Source organism: Lepisosteus platostomus, chromosome 10 (genome assembly GCF_059453375.1).
Source record: "Lepisosteus platostomus isolate fLepPlt1 chromosome 10, fLepPlt1.hap1, whole genome shotgun sequence".
Taxonomy (NCBI): Eukaryota; Metazoa; Chordata; class Actinopteri; order Semionotiformes; family Lepisosteidae; genus Lepisosteus; species Lepisosteus platostomus.
Genome location: NC_142620.1, coordinates 13,755,811 through 13,780,033, shown reverse-complemented (window position 1 = coordinate 13,780,033; position 24,223 = coordinate 13,755,811). Strand labels below are relative to the sequence as shown.

At 34.9% G+C, this 24,223-nt stretch overlaps 1 protein-coding gene across 8 annotated transcripts in view; it reads right to left on the bottom strand.

The window, feature by feature from the left end:
• Positions 1-3,728: 3,728 nt before the first annotated feature.
• Positions 3,729-24,223, bottom strand: part of stxbp6 (syntaxin binding protein 6 (amisyn)) — a 109,462-nt gene continuing 88,967 nt past the window's right edge. For 4 of the 8 annotated variants that reach the window (XM_088648331.1, XM_088648329.1, XM_088648333.1 and 1 more), the window contains exons 5-6: positions 17,239-17,396; positions 3,729-5,194 (exon numbers count right to left, since the gene is read on the bottom strand). In XM_088648331.1, the coding sequence (XP_088504457.1) occupies positions 5,126-5,194; positions 17,239-17,396 (227 nt within the window). In that variant the 3' untranslated portion in view covers positions 3,729-5,125. Of the gene's footprint in view, positions 5,195-5,898; positions 12,456-17,238; positions 17,397-24,223 lie in introns of those variants that run through there. The other 4 variants (XM_088648335.1, XM_088648336.1, XM_088648328.1 and 1 more) reach the window with 3 other exon arrangements.

The window sequence follows — 24,223 nt, the reverse complement described above, 5'->3', positions numbered from 1 at the left end:
GTGCTATATCTGAACTGCCGACACTCTGCTACTACGGAAATAAAATGCATGAAATACTTTGGATCCTCATTTGGTAGAGCACCTGTTCTGCACGTCTAATATCACCACATCTGCCCAAGTCGGTGGTACTTTGATGGATCTATTTATCCATCATCAGAAAGTGGTTCTCCTGGAATGGGATCCTGCAACCTGGACTCTATGGCAGAAACAAAAGGGCGCAAAGTGGGGCTGAGAACGCGCGTCTGCTCTTTCTCTGGATGGAAGCTAGCCCATTGCAAGGTCATGACTTCGCCAGCATGACTTTGAGACGCGGGAGAAACGCAGAGAGCCTGGAGTAGTAGATCTAAAAGAACACGCAAACCACAGAGAAGAAGAATCAAACCCAGGACTCAAGAGCTGTGAGGCTGTAGTGCCGTGCCACCCTTGATTACGTTTTTTACTTTAAAAAGCCTGAATTCTATTTGTTTTTTCCTTTCAATCTCAGTGCAAGCTTCATTTTCCTTAATGCCTTACTGGGTGAGAGAAAATATTTCAGGGGCCCTTGTCACTTCAATACAAATTCACCTCGGTAAAAAAAAACGAGCATCGGAAGTTAGTCTTTCATTAACGCAAGTGAGGCGGCACCATGGAAAACTGTGCTGTGTGCTTAAAATAAATTAATAGTTGTTAGATCTCCTGGGTTTTTTTGCGTTCGAAGATGATCAACCATCAGAAATGACATGGGGCATTACTCTGAGTGTTAAAAGAGGCATCTTTACCTCCTCATTAGGTAGAAATGGGTGAAATCTCATTACTTTCTTTCAAAATGTGGTCCCATGGGTTTCATTAATTAATTGACCATTCCAACCTCACCGTCAGGGAAAACTAATTGTACACATTTCTATTCTAAATATCTAAGGCCCCATGACATATTTAAAAATGTCTGCAATTTTTGTAAAGAACACAACAATTAAGCACAAACAACACAGTCTTTTTCTTAAGATCAATATTTAAACCAAAACAGCAACTTCAACCAATAATTGATTGGCCCATTTTTTTTGGAGACCACTACATTATAGAAATGTATTAAAAATCTTTTGTGTTGGGGAACTGTTGTTCAATATTATCCTTTGTTAGAGGAATCAAGGAATATTGTACTGCAGTAAAATTAATAAGCAATTTCCAGCATTACCATATTTACCAAGATTACATATCTTCAGTCAAAATGTATAAAGGAGATAAAGGAGTGGATAAAGGAGAGACATTAATTCACACTGTACATTAAAGATTTGATTTTGACTTGGATCTTTGTCAAAATTTGGAACTAACACTAATGCTCTATCCCACTATTAATGTTTAAAAAAGATTTTCCTTTTTTTTAGTCTGTAGTCTATAGTTTTAGCATTCTTATTCTTTGGATATTATCACCTTGATTATAAATTCTACCTCTCTTTATAAATTCAAATATTAAGCTGGGGATGTCTTTTTCGTAACTGTTATATAGTTCCATATAACACAAACGCTCTTAATGTCCAAGAACAGGTTTAAAGACTGGGGAAATAAAACCATCCTCGTCTCAGGTGACTTGGCGCCCTCTTGTGGTTGTAGTGTCGTGACCAAGAGGCGAGAACTGCAGTTAATAGTATGAGCAATTGAACTGACAGCTCTACAATCAAAAAGATAACTCCAAGAAGAAATTAAAAACTTTCAAAACAACTGGCAATTCAAGCATTTAAAACATATTATCCTATCTTTTTTATCCAGTAAAAAAGACCTTATACACAAAACATAGAATCATTTTTTTTTTAAATGTAGAAAATCTTTGTGTATTGGAGAACAAATTCTGACAAGGCTGATTCTAGATTTAGGTAGTATTCAAGCTGATTAATTCCCCTTTTATTCAGTGGGGCCCAACTTGTTTAATCATAATAACCATAAAATGATTTTACTCTGAGTTGATACACACTGGCAATTATATTTTATCTGAAGTGTTACCAATAACGGCACTATGTGAACTTGTAAAAATGATTTTTTGGGGTTATTTTGATTACAAAAATCAATTATCCTATACATTTCTTCTAGAATCACATACTGTATATACACAGTAATTTTAAAATTTACCTTGTGTGGTTCATTAGTCTTGGAGACATTTTTCATCAGCATGAATACAATTATACAACAGTATACACCCAGCACATGCATAATTCAAGAGCAGAATAATTTTCAGCAATTTCCAAATTAAAAAGGGAATTAGAAAATCTCTGGGCCATCCATTATCAATAAGTCACTTATCCTGGTGAGGGTGCTATAAGCACAGGGCACAATTAAGAGTTGAGAGCTCAGTCCATCTGGGTCACAGAAGCAGGGAGTTCAGAGCTGCTAAACAACATGCAAAGATACAAACTACTGTACACAAAAAACAGAGACCCAAGGTTGGAAATAAACACTGTGAGGCAGCAGCTCCAAACATGCCACTATGCTCAATGCCATATACTATACAGTACATACTAAATACAATTTAGTATAGAAGATGTCTAGAAGATGTATTAGAGGGGCCAGTTGGGGGTGCTCAATCTGCGCTCTGTGTGAGTCCTTATGCCCCAGGACAGTGACAGGGACACTATACTGTAAAAGGCCACCGTCCTTCAGATGAGATGTAAAACTGAGGTCCTGACTCTCTGTGGTCATTAAAAATCCCAGCGTGTTTCTCAAAAAGACTGGGGGTGTTAACCAATGGCCTTTACTAGTCTTGACCTCCTAATAATCCCCATCTATGAATTGGCTTCATCATTATGTTCTCCTCCCCACTGATAGCTGGTGTGTGGTGAGTGATCTGGCACACTATGGTTGCCGTAGCATCATCCAGGTGGATGCTGCACATTGGTAACGGTGGAGGGGAGTCCCCATTACCTGTAAGTGCAAGGAATTATTAATGTCATATTTGCTAACTAAAACTATATTTTAAAAGAAAAGTGGTAGGTTGGCTGGTACATGATATTTGTGGATATAAAGGTAATGTTTCAAACAACAGAATACTGTACTGTATGCCACATATTTGTGGAAAAGGTCTCTCCTTCAAATGCTTTATTTTAAAAAAGATCAATTTCTTGTATGGATTACAGTAGAAGAAGAAGAAGTTGAGACCTGTTAATGTAAAAAAAAATACAACAAATAGCTTTTCCTGATTTTACTGTCCCGTGTCACAGAATTTGATTTTTAATCCATTTGCAGTTTTTTCGTCGCAACTGTGCATGGCCACCCAGCCCCATAGGTGTGTAATCTTCTTTCTAATCAATCTTTCATTCTGGATCATCAGGAATTTAGTGGAGTGAGCCGTTTCCATTTCCATAGCTCTTAAATTCTCGGAAAAATTACATTTTAAAATAAATGAAATCGGGTATTAACCCCATTGATAGGTCAACTTCACGATGAGTTGTGGCAATGGTTCTAAAAAGCAGACTAAGCAGAAAATCAATGGATGTTTCTTGTACTCTGGAGAGAACAACTGTGTCTTTGCTTACAGCTTCAAAATGTGTTGCTCAAGTTCAGTGAAATCTACTGAATATTGCTGTCCAACAGATCCATTCTCCTAATACGAAATCTTTGAAAAGCAAAATTAACTTATACTGATGAAAAGTTGCTACTTGACTCTTCATTTCCAGTTTCAATTAGGAAAACGATACAGAATGAAGGAGAAAAAAATGTACACTTACATTATGTTTTAAAGACAGCTGTGTAGTAGAAAACAAGCAAAATCAATCAATATCTGGCATTACATCAATATCTGAGAAATGTTCCAATGCTTGCTTCCTTGGGCTGAAATATGGTAGCAATGTGTCTTGTTTCAGACAAGACAAATTCACTAATTTTTCTTAAGTATTCATGGACATTCTAAAAGAAAAATATCTGTTCACCTAACTCAGTGACCTAATCTTACATTTTGAGTTAAATGGGCTTTCATTGTCTTTGACAATTGGTAAAATTATTTTAAAAAGCAAAACACAAATCTAAGGTTTAAATAGTATGAATGTTTTGTAAAACAACAAGATATTCCTGAAATTACCCAGCATAATAAATATATGAAAATATTAATACATAATAAATAAGCAGCATTGTAATAGTGATGATTTTTTTTCCAGTATATTTTCATAACCCAGGACAAATAGTAACAATAAAATTATGCCTGTGATCCTTGATACTCACCTTGAGCCACTGCCATGTTGACTTTTAAACAGTGGTTTCTTGTCAGCTGCCCAAATACAGGTGTGAAAGGAACCCACTTTTGAGAGGGCTTAAAATCCATGCTTGGTGCATCCAGTGAGTGTACAGAAACATTACAAAAGATCTGGAACTGTAGGCACAAAAACTACAAATACGCTACATACTGTACTGCATAGTGTACATTAAAAAAAAGTAATTCAGAAACCCCTATTGAAATTGACAGCAAAAAATGCACAAAATCCTGCACAAAAATGATACCACAATTTTCAGTCATAATTGCCACATCTCAAGAATATATCAAGGAAGAATACTGTTTTTGAAAAGGAATTTAAAATGCATGCACTGCTGCGCATAGGCACAGAAGTTACATTATACTGTAAGTGTGTTGCATGCATCAACATTTTGCTCAAAAGCATTCAGTTGTGCTTCCTACAATAGCAACTGTTATCAATACCGCTTTTAGCAGTCTGAGTAAGATGAAACCAAGCAAAGTAATTTAGTAATGTTTAATTTATATTGATGAGAATCGTTCGAAATATGATCCAAACAACTCAAAGTAAAATACTGTACATGAACAGCCAATATGAAATGGAGTGTTAATCCATCACATTTATCAATCAAATCTAATTGATTCATTGTTGTCACTAACCTCATTTGTCCTTCTCTACACATGCTTAAAACAAAAATGCTTTTTGTAGTACTCAATACAGAGCTATCTCATTAACTGTTTACTAAAAAAATGGCTAGAATTTCTGTACAAGATGTCTATAGAACTGTTTCTGCATAAAGGAGAAACTGGGTGAAAAAAGTAAATTGACAAAAAAAAGTAAAAATAATTTCATATAAAGAATAACGAAATGAATTGGCTTCATCATTATGTTCTCCTCCCCACTGATAGCTGGTGTGTGGTGAGCGTTCTGGCGCACTATGGTTGCCGTAGCATCATCCAGGTGGATGCTGCACATTGGTGGTGGTGGAGGGGAGTCCCCATTACCTGTAAGTGCAAGGAATTATTAATGTCATATTTGCTAACTAAAACTATATTTTAAAAGAAAAGTGGTAGGTTGGCTGGTACATGATATTTGTGGATATAAAGGTAATGTTTCAAACAACAGAATACTGTATGCCACATATTTGTGGAAAAGGTCTCTCCTTCCTGTATGCATTATGAAGGAAAGAGCTATAAAAAGCAGGTCACACTTTATGATAAACTAAAGTTTTTTTTCTTAAAATGTAAACTTGACTACAACTGTAAACAATCTTGGTATGAAATCTCATCAACTTGGAAACACAAAACATTAAAATATACTGTATCGAGAATTGCTTATTCATCAAATAATTAAAACATTATTGGAGGTCACAACAAAAAAGCTAATTTTGGAAATCATACTGTAGGTACTGAACGTGTTTGACACTGAATACTTGAAATGGTTTACTTTGACACTGAATAAATCCTGGATAGCACAAAATAACCTATTTTTCCATTTTCCTTCAAATGCTTTATTTTTATTTCGTATAAAGAATAACGAAATGAAGAGTTTACAGCAAACTAGCTAAAGCCCATCAGTAAAATCATCAGGGCATCTGTTGATTATTACCGAAGGTTCAGAATTTGTGAAACTCCACAATATTTCTAAATACAGTACGTCTAAGAACCATAAAACCTCAGAGGGTAAAAGAAAAAAGCCACAAAGAATGTGCCACATAATTGCAATGTTTAATAAGGACCTAAAATGTGCCACAAGTGCCCTACTTATCTCACAGAACGGCACAGACTAATTGTACAGCACACAGCCATGTGCATATCTCCAGCAATTAATTACAACAGAAACACACCAGCAGTATTACAATGTTGGCATTAAGTATACTTTTATATTTGTTGTTGTTCAAGTCTAATTCTACCTATTGTTTTTATTATTTCTTACAGAAATACAATATAAAGAATGATTAAACAAGTTGAACTCGACATTATACAAATACATTCTTTCATAAGAAACAAAAACCTGAATTACTGTAGCTTTTATTGTTTAATACCTAACATGTGAAACATGTATCGTAATACTACTGCTACTGTCCCTTATGATTTCACAAGAACACATTGTCTTCATTATACCCAGTTCACTGCAAGCTTTTGTTTTAAGAAGCAAGCTAGCCACATCTTGAATTGTGACACCTACTGTGTGCAATAGAGCTTCATTCTTTATATGACCAAAATGACAATGCAAATACGATGTTGCAATGGTAATGACAATAAACTGCATTTTAAAAAACATGGGATTTGAGGACTGTGTGCATATTTTTGGCAAAATGCAAATTTGGTTCAATAATTAAATTATACATTAGGCTCGAAACCTTATAGTTTACACAATATTACTAATAAATTCTACATGCTCTCAATATTAAAGGTTTGGAAGGTCAAGCCTTCTGGCCCTAATATTTTTTTTCTTGTTTTTTTATAGTTCTATTCTTTATGTATACATTACAATCATTTCAAAATGTAGGTTTTTATATACTATGGTATCATATGATCCATGGAAAAGTAATATTTATTTGCAACTGTAATAACAATGAAAATATCTGCAAGTTACTTCACTGCAAATATAAAAACAAGGTTTCCATCTAGTGTTAAAAACAGAGAATAGCACATTCAGATTATTATTTCACAACAAACAATGGTTCTGCGCTGTGCATGCTGTAGTGCTGTAATACTTTAGAAGTGTTTAGAATTCAAACTTAGGAAAAACATTTTAGATTTGTTGGAGTCTCATTTTTTGTCAAAAGAAAATAAACCCAGGTGGTCCCATTAAATGTGATGTGTTAACTACAAAGAATTTAACACATGTAGACTCTGCGAGAAAATCAAATTTTTACTTTGTGAAAATGTTACAGAATAGTGCAAAATACTGCAATATCTTTTTATGTAGAGTTTTCTATTACATGAATAGAAAAAGACTGGAAATGTTTGAATTTAAGCTCCTAGCACACAACAAGGAAACTGAAAATCTACATGAAAGCAGTAGATCACAGCTCTGGTCCTCAAATGGCCTTCATTAAGTCCTTAATAGCCAAAAACATTAATTAAATGAGTTCTAGCCGTTAAATGCCTTCTTTGTTACCGTAAACAGAAGGAGTGATTATAATGTCATTTCTACTTACTAGATAACTTCCGACATATACAGTAGTACAATAGCATTTGTCTACCATTACAATATTCATGACACTACAAGGAGAGATGGGAGTGTTATATATGAAATTATCAACTTAGTGCTTTTTGTCCATTTTAAAACAACAACTAATGAAAGTTTTCATGGAAAAAACACTATGTGTACTGTATGTCTTGCCTTTATGCAGAAAATTCTGCTGAATCCCAATCACTGTACATACTTCCTCAGAAACAAAAGAAATTGCTGAAATCAGATTTGTGGCTCCATCTGGATAAATCACAGAAATGATTCCAGTTGATATTCTGATGATTCAGCAGTATTTTCAGAAACAGCAATTTATGATTTCTGCAGGGCAGAAGAATTAATTTGTCGAGTGTTTTTCTAAAACACACAATACACTTGAGTAATATTACTGCACACTGTGAAACTTCTTAGTGTAAAAATAATTAATAACAGGCTAAACAGGAATAACATTGGCCTTTGCTCCTTCAAACCACAGAAAAAAAATCAAACCTTAGCATCAAGGACACCAAGGGACACTTCACAAGTTTACTTTGATAGTACTCTGAGAAATGTTCAAATGCTAATACCATGATGTTACTGAAGCACTATACTCAAATCTTGATTTTTAAAAATGATTTTTAGACAATTTTCTACACATCACATGAATATGTATTGTTTTGTTTTATATTTTTCCAATTTATCTACTGTAATCTATTAGCATGTTTTTTATGTACTTATGTCATTTATTGCCTGTGTATTCATGTTTCAGTTAAGCTTATAAAGTATATTACTTGTATAGCAAAGGTTTTTCTGTTGACTACAGTATGTTATATTACTATGGTACTGTATATACTGCACATTTGCATAACTGTAGAATGTATATCTAATGCACGATTGCATTTATAGAAATAACTTCTTTCTATTTTGGTTTGTGGAAAGACCTTCATGTTTCATAAAAATAAAATACACTGGTTAAATACAGTACACCCAATACATTATTTTACATTATTTTAGAACATTTTATATATAAACAAAAGCATTTTCCAAGTTTATATATGTGAATTATATGGATCTAAGTGTTTATGTGTGTTCTTTTGTAATAAAAGGCACTGACTTATAATCATTGCACTTAACATGTGTTACCTGTGTGTAATGTGTATACATATTACTGGATAACATACATTTAGAATGAAAATAAAAAGGTGGTGAGATCTGTTGTTTTTTTTTTTTACGTGGCACCATGTATAAAGATGAATCATGACATTTACACCTTCTACCCAATCAAGAACACAGCACAAATAACCTGTAAGACAAAAATCACCAGAAACTAAGGAGGGAGGAAGACAGATAATTGGAAACTACCCTTACCATTTATAAGTTTCTCCATGGTAAGGAATTTTACTGAAACATTTATGATTTAGAATCTTTGTTAATGCAGAGCAATAAAGGCAAGACTGCAGAATAAAGCACTGCATTAAACATCTGTCATTAGCTTTCTACACAAAGTAATCCTATATAAATAATTAAAATAAGAGGAATAAACAGTAGTAATTCTAAGATCACCTATCCAGTATCTGCACAAAGGGCAACATGTGCACAGTAGTAGCAGTACATTGTCCAATCTTTGGGAAATGCTTGCGACAACTTAATGGAAGTTAATGGAATGTTGCAAATTACTTTATTCAAAGGAAGATACTACTGCATTGAAGGAAAAGTACATTATCTCTAAGGAGCTTAAATGATTCTTTTCAGAGTAGGGGAAGATATGGTCCAAAGATGAGGAAAAAAATCACAACAGTGCAGTGCATTGAAATAGCGGTAAATCTTTTGGTATCCATTGGCCCAGTCTATTCAGCTTATTTCAGCCTGATTACTCCAACATCAACCATCTGCCAAGGTTCAGTCAAATTCTGTACTACTGTAACATAGAAAGCAATATCAAGTAAAATATACAGTACATTATGCCGACCATACTTTAATACAATTCAGATTTTCATTAGCAAATGGTTATTCAAACAGAGCTGTGCTAATGAGGATACTTTTGGGTTAGTACCATACTGTGTATTAATTTTCTTTAATATCTGAGAAGACGAGGTTAAGAGAGAAATCAGACAAAAAGAAAACTGTTGGCAAAGTTTTTTTTTTCCTAATTGATAAGCACTAACTGACAAATTGTTTTTCGGACTGTAGTGGAATGAGAATATACTGTATTTAGCCTGACTTGGTTCAGATCCACAGCATCTGCAATCCTAAAGCTTTGGTTCTAATAGAAAAATGCATTTAAGCATTTTGTGCTTGACAAAAATACCTGTACTTCACAGAAAAAAAATTACAGTGCACATGTTAAGTTAAATTCTCACAAAGCAGGAATTCTCTGCTTACAAACCCACATTAAAGAAGCACACGCTCACAGGATGCCTTGAAAAGCCTCAAAAACAACGCACTGAACTTAGATGTTTGAACTATGTGGGAGTATTAAGTGGTTTGCTTTATGGTTAGAAAATATTTGGGAAGAGGGGGGTTTTGTTTTAGAAAAGTAAAACAGCAGTGATAATATTCCTGCATCATAATCTATGATGAGTCAAATTTTGGAAAAAATGTCTTCAGAGGAGTGTAAACAAAAGTATATTTATGCATTACTGGAGAGTTTTATTCCTAGTAAGGGTTGCAACTATTGTAGGTAGGAATGAATGCTAGACAGGACTAAACTCTGGCAGGAACGCCTATCCATTGAGAGGTACACACATGGACAATTTAAAGGAAATTGAAGCACCTAGAGAAAACATGAGGAGAACTTGTGAACTTCACACATAATTTGCCCCAGGTGTGAGGCATCTGCACTAACCACCATGCCAATATGTTAGAAGCTTATTCTTTGGCCAATTTGGAAAATTGGATTTAGCTAATTGCCAGAATAATCTGAGATCATTGTGGACGAAATTGCTCATGTTTCAGAACAAGTAAATCACAAGAATGATTTACTTAAATCCAAGGAAAAGCTTCAACACATTGTAGGTCTTCTGCCAAATGTATAATTGGAGAAGGAATTCATAGCTCTTGAGCACTTTAGGTCTTATTAAGGGAAAAGGGTTGCATGTTAAATACAAATAAAGCAAAAATTAAAAAAATAATAATAAAAGTACAATGGGGACAGTTTTAATAAACATTTAAAACTTTAAAATGTTATTTTGAACTTGACAGGGTGCTACACAATGCTCTTCTGCTCTGCAAAAGGATACATTCAGTTCAGAAGCCTGTTGTCTTATGTAAATAAAATGTCATCTTTCATATTCTACATTGTCTAGATTTGAGATGATCACCCAGACCGGCACAATCAGTCAATTACAGTGTGTTTGATATACAGTACTGTGTGTATATGTGTGTTTGTGTTTGCTGAGACATCTTATGATCTTTTATTCCACTGTGAACATGAATACTTAGAGTAATACTGTATGACACTATTAATAACAATTGTTAATGACCTTATGAAGAAAACTATGGAATGAAGTGCTTTAAATATGAGAGACAGGATGGTATAGTAGGTCTCTTTACAAAAATATGATTCAATGGATTTGGTCATACATCTGATTCTGTACAACAAAGAATGAAATTGGCACTCCAAAGACTTGAGGTGAAACAAAGAGAAAAAATACATCCATGTCACATTAAGACAAAAAAGATACACATTAGAGCAAATGCATTTCTTATGTTCACAAGTTTACTTTGTGCAGAAAACTAACTGTATATAAATATTATAAAATTACTGCTATGCTAAACATTTAACTCAACTCAATGGTGCTTAAGGGACTCACAAGTGACTGAACTAAACCAACTAAAACTAAAACTAGGAAAATAACAGCCACACAAAAGTTTAATTTGAATTTGTGGATTACTTTTCCATGTTGGCCTTCACTATGAAAAAAAGGCGTTTTAAAAATTCTTTTTTAAAACTTTCTAAAATTATAGAATTAAAAAGACTGTACATTTAGCCATTCTGTGATTACTTTCTTACATACCTCTAGAGTTGTTATATTTAGAAAATCCTTCATTTCACTCATTAAAAAAAATATGCTAAAAAGGAACAGTCTTGTGACCTCTAAAGTGAGGCAAATCACTTGTAAGAATCCAAATTCAAGTTTTTTCAAGTTCACTACTGTAAATCAAATAGTTTTAGTGCTTAAGCTGTCTTATTTAGTATGAGAAAATGTACAGTATTTGACTATAGATATTTTGATAGTCACAGGGAAAGATTATTTTATTGCTGTAAATTCTAATAGTTTTCCAGATCCTTTACTAAAGAAAGAAAATGCAGGAAGCTGAGTGGGCTTTTGAACCAAAAACTTGGCTTCTCAACCAAGATAACATTACCCTTGGATTACAGAAGCCATGCACATGTTCACAAAACATGGTCATGCTAACACATCAATGACCACCTTTTTCTTTTCCATTTTGCCTTTTCTCCTCTTTCCAGAAGCAGAACTGCTACAAACAGACTGACTGACGAATAAATACTTCTCATCTGATCTAAGTCAGGCAGTCTGGAAGAAGCTCCTAATATTAAGAACCAAACCACTTAAAACTAAATTTATAATCAAAATGTTTCCAATGGACTATTGTAGAAAGTGGAAGGCACACTGCCCGGCTGGTGAGTAAAGGTCCTAGTGTTTCTGGTAATGATGTAAGCAAATTAGATTGTCTTTATCACGTTAAAACCCTAGCCACTCCACTGGCTTATAGACTTCATCTTGAAGGGCTGATTTCTTTTGCTACCATTTGGATGAAAGTAAGGGAGAGTCTGTCCACTCTGGAGAGCTGCTGCAGCTCCTGTTCTTATGACGACTTCAGATTGATGGAGAAGTGACCAAAGCTGCAGTTTTGATCTTTTTTTCTGCCCGCTTACTCTTCTTTGTTTCATCTGGAACACATCTTTACTTTTAACACTGAATGTCCAACAACGCAATGCAAATAACAAAGACAGGAAAAAAAGAGGATAAATTCTGAAATGCGTCCTAGAAGGTCTGTGCATTTCGCCCAGGGCAGATCCCTCAGAATTTGGCAACGGTTTCAACATTTGTGCTTCATGGCAAGCTGAAAAAAAATGCAGAAAAAGAGAGCACAATTCATTAAGAATAGCAGCAGCACATTATTTTAAGGTCTGGGGAAAGTTAATACAAAGCACAAATACAAAGCAAAAAAGAACTTAAAAGAGTATCGATTTCAAGAAGACAAAAGGCTAATGGTCAAAGACTTGGATTTAAGATATAGATGCAATGAAATCCTTGCTTTCAAAAAAGAACATTAGTAATGAAATGTCAGGCATCCCATGACAGAGACAGGTACCACTTCAAAGTAAAAAGGCCATCACAGCTGTATATAATTTTTTATAAGTACACCCTCTTCTTAATTGTCTTTTATCCACAATCTCTCTGTCTAAACTTCAAAACAAACCAGAAAAGCAACAGAGGGCATCTTCAAAATATCTGTGTCACTTGGGTAAAAAAGTAAAGGCGTTTTAAGAAAGGGCTTGAGCAAGACCACCAATTTAATACACTGTCATCTCCTTTATTGCCACAGTTCTGTAAATAAAATATTTATAGCAATTCCTAAAATGATCAAATGGGGGCAACAGTACCATAGATAATAGACCTACAGTATAGTGTTGCTCTCTTCAGCAATATTAGATATTAAAGGCTTAATCCGTCAGCAGGGATCTGAAATTTCTCATTTTATGGCAGTGAACTTCAAGCTTACCTTTATATAAAATCAAAATCTACAAAATATAAAAACTCTGAGTACAAAAATGAATAAGATGGGATAATTCATCCTTTATTGATGGTATACCAACACACAAACCCGCCACTTAAACAAACAGAATTATTTTATTTAGGATTAATTTTCTTCCCACTTGAAATTGCTCAAGTTCAGAGACTATGCAGCCTGACAACATCATACTACAGAAGTTAGGTAAACAGGGACAGATAAGCCATTATCTCTGACAAAACTCAGGGTCAACCACAATATTGGACTTCTTTTACGAATTACCAAGCTAAACAGTGCCATGTCATAACTGAACCACATGGGTGGCAGCAATTCACCATATGCCCACACAGTATCTCACCTTCCAAGCAAGATGTGCCATGCTAACAGCTCTTCTTTAAAACTGCTTTGCCAATTAACCCAAACTTGGTAGGCATAATTCTATCAACTGGAGAGTTAGCGAATGACACAATTGGGAACTTGCATAAATTGGGTGTCCAACCACTGCATCAATTCATTTGGAATGTGGTTGGTATCATTACATTAAGCCCTGCTTCAAACATGCTCCTCACACGCTACAGCCCCACTTTTCATTGCCCATCATCTGCTTGTTTGGAAACATGAGTAATTTATCTTCTTCAAATTTGTTCGGCTGATCTTAGTAAAGCACACACCGTAAAGCACACATTCCCACTTTCAAATTAGAATTAACTTCAACTTTGGAATTTGGGCAACATAAATGTCAGTATGCTGGGTTTTTATTCTTCCACCAATCAATGTCACAGATTTCAAATAATGAAGTGAAAGATTTAACCCTAAGGCTGACAAAGCTTCTGGTCCTGAGTAAATCTGACTGATAAGACAATTATGTATTCTATTTTTGCTACCTTTCATTCTGGAGAATGAACTGTAGAAGAAAAAACAATTATATTCTCCAACTTATTCTTTAAGATTCTGTACTGCAGGTTTTCAGGTTAAAACATTATCTGCTAAGGGGAAACGACGAATAAATCAGGGCAATTTTTGGCTAAATTACAGTAAATGTTTAATAGCTCAGGTGATCTGACTTTTGCGTCTTTTCTTAAAACCATTTACCAAAACAATATTTGCATTTCCTGGGGCAAGGATTTCAGTTACAAACAGGCTTGTGGAAAACAATTTGTGTTTTTCACATAAGACCTAATTATCCTGCAAGACTCACGATGTGTTTGCTTGAGTTGTTTTGCAGTTAAAGGGGAACTGCAATGCTATTTTTATATTTCAGGGTTAGAGAGAATCGGCATTGATGAGTGTAAACTACAATCAAAGTAAAATGTACACGGTAATGTGTAAAACCTCCAAAATACATCACAAAATGAACAATTTCCAGGTATGTGCAGCGCCATATTGCCGTCATTGTCTGTGATTCAGAATGAAGCAACAAAACGTCCAGTGATGTGAAAAGGCCCTCTTACATTGTAAACAAGCAGGCTTATCAATGCATCTCTTTTAATCTGACTTTGAGATGGTTTTGCCGACAAATACTACTTACTTGTTCTAATATGATATGAATGCAGAGATAACATTTCTGTGGTGAAATGTCTGCTGCACAACCCGTGTTTATGCGCTTGGTCTATTAAATGAGTCATTACGGTGACTAGTGAGCAGGAAGGGTCGGTTTTATGTCTCAACTCACGCAAACTCTCGTCCTCGCCCGTGTCGAGACCAGCAGTTTTTGTCTACATGGTGACAATACAGTACTTTCGCAAAGTTCATGATTTTGTGCTAAGTAAATTCAGAATTTGTCCAATTTTGCTACTGTATACTGTCTATTATGTTTTTGTTACCGAGATTTAATAACTGGTTTGAGAAAGTGTGACTGCAGTTCCCTTTTAAGCACAGAACACTATATAAACCAACTTAATATGAGACACACATTCTTCCATGGCTACGACTGTATGTATTTTTTTTGGATAATTTATGACTTAGAACAAAAAAAATTAAGAAACAACAAATGTTCTCTTATTTTCCATTTACACCCTGAGATTCAAAGAAAGGCAATTTTAAACATCAACATCTTACATATTCTTACATGAAAAAAGGCCCTAAATATTACATTACGAGACATTTTCAGCTAAGCAGAAACCAAAATATGTTAATTGCATAATTTTTCAGAAAACAGATTTGTCTTAACAGCATGAGTTGGATGTGCTTGACTGGAACAGCTCAACTATACCGGAGATACTTTTGATGCAGGCAGGGTTCCAAAAGAATTATGATGCAAAGATATCCGAAAGAAAACTAGATACTACAAGCAAACCTACCCTGTTATGATGTCCATTAAAAATATATCCACTACATACATTTAAAGGGAATATAAAATTTGAAAATGAAATGGACAGGTCTTTTGTTTTTAATCATTATCTACAATTGTTTAAATAAAAATGGCATGGACAGTATGTCCACAAGGAAGATAATGACCAAGAAATTAGAAACTGGCCATAAAAGAAATTAAGCAAAATCAAGATTTCAGTCTCTTCGGCCATTCTTTTTTTCTTGCAAGAAATAACAGATGCAGCTTGTCTCCCAAACTACTGTAACTCATTTATTCACTGTTGACCGTTGGTGTATTACCCAGATTATCTCAAAACCTCTGTAACAAACTGAAGAATTGTGATGTGTGTCACTACTCATTACAGTTTTTGAAACATATGAGAGGTATGCAGATACCATGCTTTTATCAACTACAATATAAAATCAAAAGATAATTATCAAAAGAAAAATGATCTGTTTTGGATATTACATAACGAATCGGCATATCTTAATGATATTTTTAAATGCTGTTGTGAAGCAGAACAACAAGCCTTCCATGAGTTTAAAGATTGTGCTGTCTGTCCCATTTAAAAATAAATTATGTAGGTGGAAATTTTGTGCATTTCTCCAAAGAAACCATTTTTAAGCTATTTTATTATAGAAATTCTTATATAACTCTACAACAAAACGCAAGATTAGCCATTAAAAATGAAAAGAAGAAACACTACAGCAATATTTTTGGAAATGACAATGAACAGGTATCCTTCTTTAAGACGGATTAATGCTTCCACTACATCACAGCCTATGTGCCCGGATCTCTCAAATATCAATTCTCAGGGCATGCAACTGTACTGCTGATGTAGAGACTACTCCAGGCATTCAATCTATAAGATCAGACGCCTAACACTTCAAGACCAAAATCACACCTTACAGCTTCACTTTCTCTTGCTTAGCAGTGTCCTTGCTTTTAAACCTATCCTGAATGTTGAAAACAGATTTGCTTGATATGACAAAAACTGGCAGCTTACCCAAAGAAAACGAGCAACTCAAACTAGCAGACTGCTAAGCCAGTCCTGACTACCAAGTAACACAACCAGGTAGCAGGCTGGTCCTAATTATCTTAAGATCGCAAGTTCACAATTCATTACAGGCTGGAAATTAATCCTCAAATGGGATGCCACATCTTATTTCCCATGACATCCTGTTTATACCAAGCTCAGCAGCTCCACTGACCTTAGCAAGAAAGTGCTGAGTACCAGTGGCTAGCATCAAAAAATGTTCCAGCCAAATTAAATACCATCATTGAAGAGATGCAACATCACCAGACGCTTTAAAACTGCTATGAATACTGCAAGACATTTACTAAAAACAGTACAACAGAGACAACACAATCTTCATGGATTACAAATAATTTGCGTCTAAGATATGAATGGAAGGCAAAGGGGAAGAAATATTTTTCAATGTTTTCAAAGTCAAGTATTCGTTTTAATATTAAAGCAATCTGAGGTATATTTTTTATTTAACAATATGTAATAAGTGTACATTACTAACAACTTCATAATCTGTTGCAGCTGAGGAGGCTATTTTATCATCGGGGTTAAAGAACAATTGTTTTATAACAAGAGCTGTGGGATGCAAGAGTTTCAGAGTGAAGAAGACGATCTTCACTTATGGAAAGAAACTTGTGATGCCTTCTGTCATTTTCTTACCTTTATTCTGCATGATGGAAGGAGAAAAATGAGTGTTATTGCATTGAAACGGCTTCCCCACACCACTTGGAAAACTAGAATAGGGAATTGAAAGTTATAAAAAAGGGTCTCACCTTATGTGCCGTTTCTGCAAACTGCTGGGCACTGTTCATCATGTCGCCCGTCTTCTCTTCTGCTCGCCCTAATCTCTCCCCGCGTTCGTTCAGGGCCTGACTAGCTTTCTGTACTGCACTGGTCACACTGTCTGCAGCTGAATGTAAGATGCTGTTACCTAGGAGACAAAAGGTTTAAGTAAAAATACATGATTACTTTGACAAACCTCTCAAAAGCAAGAGCTCACCCATGTCTCTCCAGGACTGTGGATTTTAAATGGCAGCAGACAGCAACTGAGCTCTTGTGAAACACCCTCTAAATCCTAAAAACAAAGGGATAATTGCACCCATGTAGGAAAGCCATGTTTGGGAAGATGAGAAAGTTATGTTAGAGGCATGGCAGTTGCATTTTTGGAGCACACAGAAAAGCAGTTCTGAAGGCAAAAGTATCTCATATATATAAAAGGACCAAGCATACCATTGCCATAATTTTTTATAGCACTCAATTTAACTGACCACAAAAAGAGCTACAGTATCAGCAAATCTTTTACGGCACTATAAACATATGGTGTATTCTAACCATGCTTGCTGAACAATATTCTGCACTATTGTAGTATTCTATTAATAATGTATTAATAATAACAACCAGAAAATCAGAAAATGAATTTGATCAGTACCCACTTGAGAGAAATTTAACTAAAGTTAATATTATATTTTGCTGTACTGTCCTTTGGGATGAAATGTGCTATATAAACCTAAGTATTGTTGTTGCAGATGTTGATGTTATTGTAAATAATAACAAGAATATGAGCATTACTTTCAGTTAGCATTAGTCCTCTGAGGGGGAAAATATGATAAAGTATTCTGTAACTGACCACATCCCGAATTAAGTTTTCACCCCATACTGTAAGACCATAATAATAAAACCGCTTTAAATTCAGAACAGTCTGAAAATAATATATTCCTATGGTGACCCAAAACAGGAATATTCTTTTTCCATATTTGGGATATTTCTCATTACTTTTTTATTAAAGAAAATTATATGAATGGAGAAGCAACACAATCCTACAAACATAGCTTTGCATATCTTGAAAGCTTACACATTTTTTGATAGATAACCTCAAGCCCTGCTAATGTTAAAACTGACAAGCAATTAATCTTCCCTCCTTTAAGGCAAACCACTGCTTGATTCACAATCAGGCTGCTTCTTTAAAAAGCAGTTTCACTGGAGCAATTTAAAAAATTACAATTCTTTTGAATGTTGATTTCTAACTCTAGTGTAGATGTGACTTCCCTGCTGCCTTGTTTTTATGTATTATCTACATTATCTACAAAACAATTAAAATATTTATTTTAAAAAACAGCACAACCTGTAACGATTAATGGGACAAACTGATCTCATTTTGCTATCTTCTGTTATAATGCTTGATGTACTGAGAATTTCTTCTTCTAGGTAAAGTGTCACTCCATTGTAAGAGCAGTGAATTCAATGAGCTCCATACTGTATATTATCCAAAACAAACAAAAAAACGTAAAAATAACAATATTGCTATTTATATTCATGAATGCAGAATAGCACAGTGGTCCCTGGAGTCAAGGATTCTAACCTTCTTAAAACCAATGGCACTTACAGAAAATACAGTACATCTACAGTACAGTATGTGCAGAGTCTAAAAGAGATGATTGTGTTGAAAATGATGATGGATGCAAAATGCATAAAAAGCTTCATTTATTTCAGACACAACAAATTCATATAAAGCACTTAAAACTATCATAAGTCCACGCACTACTGAAAGGACATATTAAAAGGCAGGTCTTGATATTCCTTATTAAACACTTCAGAACTCTGAACATTCTGCAGCACAATGTCAGTCCTTCAGAATTTTAAGGAGTTATACATTATATATAAATCTGGAACAGGTGAGGTGAATTGAAATTTTAAAATCATATGCCAATTTGATGACCTACCAAGGAAAAACACTGCACAGCAAGAGGGGGATGAGGGATACAGGTGATGCTCAGTTAATCTCCTTCATATGAACTGAACTTGATCATTCAAAGCCTGAGGCTCATCAAGTTCTGCTTTACAGTGCAAGCACACACACACCCCTGCGCAATGGAACTTATCACAGATTTTAAATTGCTTTTACCTGAAATGCAGTGCGTTTGAGTTTTCCACATGCAATATTTAAATAGATTAAGGAATAGATAAATACATAGAACTGAAATGTAAAAATGTGTCTAAGGCAAATGAAAAGAAACATGCACAGTATGTTCCTGGTTCCTAGACAAGGAGTTCTACAGGCAGTGTTACATTTCCCTTGTGGAGCTAAGGTGAATCTTTGAAGGGGGAGGAGGTTGGGATGGAGGCAAACACAAATATTTCTATTGGGAAATTTACAACACTGCTGCTCACATTCTCAACATCCTGATACTGTATATGTTTTCATATAACTGCAAACTGCAAACTGCTGCATGAATACAGTAGCTGCACATAACCCTGGCAATGTTGTATAATTATAGATTTATTAGTTGTGTATTGGGTTTTCAATTAAATGTTAAAAATCAAGGAGGAATATTAGTAGTTTTCTTAATTTGTTGATCTCCTCAACTAGGAAAGGAACAAAACCTTTCGTGAATTACTAACTGTTTGAGCAAATTATTTTAAACACACAACACCATTCTCCTTGTCCACTTTTTCATTTGATATACAGTCTGTTATTATCTCAAATGATTTCAAACAGCAAAAAAACAACAACAAAAATCAAGTGAACTCTTAATATCATCCATTCCAGCATGATTAATCAACAAGCTGTCAATGGGACACCATCTACTTCTCCCTAAATAAAGCTTTCACAAAAAGACTATACTGCTCATGAACAATACACTCCTCTTCTGTAGCACAAAGCAGTTTATTGTCCATTCATAAATGCCACCTACACTGCAGAGAAGATTAATGTTAGAAGGCCAGATAGCCAACACATTTTTTATTCCAAATGACAGCAGAACAGACTCCACCTCTGCTAAAAATGAGGAGACTAAATCCTTTATCACACCTCACCCAGCTCTCTAATCCCCTCGCATGAAGTGAGAGAGACGAGGCACAGTAAGTTACATTCTGCCTTTTGTCACAACCAATACTGCCTCTTGATCCTGTTCCAGTTGGACTCATTGCACCATCAAATGACTAGTATCCTCTTTTACAGGTAGACAGTTCTATTGCAATCATGGTTATGAATTTCCCATCTAGTAAGAGCATTTTATTCACAAAAAGAAGCTCAGGACCTTCATAAAATGGCTCCAATAAGGCAGAACTTTACTAACAGATGGTACTATTGAAGCATGTCTTACAGTTCAAGCTAAGCTATGCAAGAGGAACAAGCTTATGAAGGATGAACAACCTCAGAATGCTGCTCTTTATTATATTTTTGGTCACTTGACTAAAATACACTTTTCCGTTTTCTTTCATTGTATCTATTGTAGTTATTCATTCTGAAAACTACACTTGAGGCTCACAGTAAAATATTTTGTAACACAGAGTGCTGTACAAAAAATATAAGGCATGGTAAATGTCTGTAAATAAATTCCAAACCCATTTATGATGATACAGTCACACAACTGGCTTTCCTTAAAAGAGATTTGTGTACAAAGAATGAGTATTATTTTAATTGCCATGTGTTCTTAGCTTGCAATTTTAGCCATCAATGACTCGTAACCTAATTCTCCTTCAGGAAGTCTGCTTTCATCAACTAGGGATACGGATCTCACAGAATCAGCATGGTTTAAAAGTCCAGTGGCTGCACTTTTATTCACCCTGAGGAATGTGCTTTATACAAACAAAAAATAAATTACAATAAATATTAGGTATACACTAGAAGGAACTGCAGAAGCACTATTTTTATATTACCTAACATGTTATGACTAAAACATTTGTTTCAAGATACAATATATTTTATACAATTTAAAGGTTTGAAAAGGATGCCTTTTTTTTGTAATTACATACACTGTACAGTGTACTGTAGGTACAGAAGCTACAAATGTACTGTATCTTCAACCTTAAGGAATAATTCTTGAAAGGTTTATTCTGTTGTGGTACACGCCATGAATTCAATAATGTTTTACTAAAGTCGAATCTTCTTTCAAAGGTTAAAATCCCTTTCATTGGTAGAAACATACTGTAGGATCACAGAGTTACATACTGTACTGTAGATGAGAAGAAGTAAAAATCAAACTTGAATTCCCAGTACAATAATACAAGTCTCTTGCAGCATCACTCTATTACTGAGTTTCTTGTTTTAAAAACCTTAAGTGTATTAACCAAAGAACTACAGCCCCTCAAAATAAAGTAAAAGGTTAATGGTACACCTACACTCCACACAACTTTGATGTATTATTTTCCATGATTATCTTTTTAAAAGGGAGTATCTGTGAAATAAAGGAACAAATATGCACAGAATTTGAATTTTTGGCTGTAGGATCAAGGGGAAAAAACAATACCCAAATCTCAGTGAGAGGGTGGCTTAAATGTGCTTTTCTGTTTGTAATAATCTTTTAAAGCCTGTTATCTCATCCCGCCTAACACTGAGTCTTTTAAATTTATAGGCCAAGACACTCCTAATTGGCCTGGGCATGTCAACAATGTCTTGTACAAGGTGATGTTTGCACCACTGTGCACGCACCACGAGTCTGCTTGATACGGTTGCATAAGCTGCCTGATTTAAATTTAAAACACAAAGGTTTGAGTGAAAATTCAAGCAAAGTCAATTACCATAATAATTCTGTGCTCGGATGAGGCTCTGGAGAAATTCTAAGTGGGTGGTTTTAGAAACATACATCTTCCACTGCTATGTTTCCAGTTCTCTCATCCATTTCTTTTAGGTCTTTGATTAAATGCATTCAAGCTGTGGGCAGGGAGGTCTGAATACCAGATGTGATGGCTGCACCTTCACTGTACAACATCAGCAGCTAACTGAACAGTAGAACAGTATGCAAATTTTTACAAACATTTATAAAGTGATACACAATGAAGATGCAGCATAATGGTATTGACAGTACTTTCAAGCAGTCAGCAGATAGGTTTATTGATTGCTTTAATTTGCAAGAACAAAATGCTAAACCTAAATTATGCGATTTCATAAAAATACCAAGTGTACCACGTATGCTCTTTATGTTGAGCTATGATTACCAAAATGGGCTGATTAAGAAGCTGTACATGCGGGTATTAAAAAACATACAGTAACTCACATTAAAATCACTGAGTTCCTCTGCTCTAACTATCAGCTGTCTAATCCGGAGAAATGAGTAAACAGACTGTCTGAGGGATACGCCACATTCTGGAAAGCAGAGTGTCGCCTGTCTTGTTCTCGGGAAGGGGCCATCATGTTTGACAGATCCATCCCAACAATCATTTTCAGACTCCACTGAAGCAAAGAAATTCTAGGAAGAACTGCAAATAACATGCACATAAGCAACATGGTTAAGCTTACTTTCTGCATGATAATGACCTGGAAGTATACAGTGGCAATACTGAAAGCTAGGAGACTAAACAAGCATCTTTTTTGAGCCAGATAATATCTGAGGTGGCAACAAAGAAAGAGATGGAGAATTTTAATCATACTGTAGGTGAATGCTGTTCTGACCTTGACAATCCTGTAGAACAATAAGACTAAACAATGCTAGGATTACAATGCCATAAATTTAAGAAAATACTGAGGTCTTGTTGTGGCCAGCCTTCTCTCCAAACCAAATTCCAATAGAACTTGTCTGAAAGCAGCTCACCAATGCCATCAATAGCATTCAGTCATTAACAGCTAAACCTCTGAAGATGACTGCTTGTGGAAAATCTCACAGCAGACTGTCAAGAGTCTGTTCAGGTCGATGCATCACATCTGCCAGGATTTTGTTAATGCACAGGGACATCAGTAAATGGACCACATTTAATGCTGGAATTGGATCACTAATCCTTGATCTTTAATTTGGCTCATTTTCTGTCTATGTTTGAAATATTTGATTAAATCTATTATCAATCTAACTCATTTTACTTTTGTTTTTCAGTATATCTTAAGAAGAAATACAAATTGTACTAACATTTTTTTCCAATTTTTTAACTTAATTTTATTTTGTCTTTCCTGTTGCTTTACATGTGCTATTACTTAGACAGTAACAGCACTAACAACATAAGCATCATAAAAATGATAAGCCACCCTACTACCATTCAGACTTTCCCATAAAATGATTGTTCTCTGCTCTTTGTTAAGAGACTTGAAGTAGGGTTCATTCAAGACTGAGTGGACAGGAGTGTCTCTAAATTACCATGGGTATTGCAGACTCGATTCTCAGTCAAGAGCTCTCAGGATTCCACCATTCAAAAATACATCAAACATTTAAATTTAGTCTATTAGGACTAGGATAAAAAAATATTCCTTCTAATTTTAGGCGGCTCATTCATTTTCTAAAGGTCTGTTAAGTTTTCTAAAACAAACGATAAGCAGAACCCTCTAACAGCCAACGTCCCTATCGGTACAGATAAATGTTACCCTGTGATTATTACAATATATCAAGTTTCACCTTGGCTTGTTTTGTAACATTCACAATAGAGATGAAAGGGTTTTGGAGTTCAGATTTCAGCTGCACAGTATTCTGCACATTGAGAATTGTATGACTTATTGCTAAAACAGAATACTCCAAGGAAGAGCTGAACATTGACTATCTAACCTCCTTAGCAGTGTGAGGTACTGTACTGTAAATGGCACTTAACAGTTATGCAAGGTGGTATTTTTTGTTATTATAATTTGTGTAATTTACTGTGACTGGTCAATCAGAAAAACTATTCAGGTTTGCACTAACAAAGACAGAACAGGCCACATGCAGTCTGAGCTGTGCTGGGATCATCACTTTCTGCAGAGGATTACAGCCCTAAGTTAGACTCAGGGTAACTACTAAGGATGTTAACAGTCAAGTAATAGGGAAATCTTAAAAGCAAAATGTTGGACTTCTTTCTATTGTT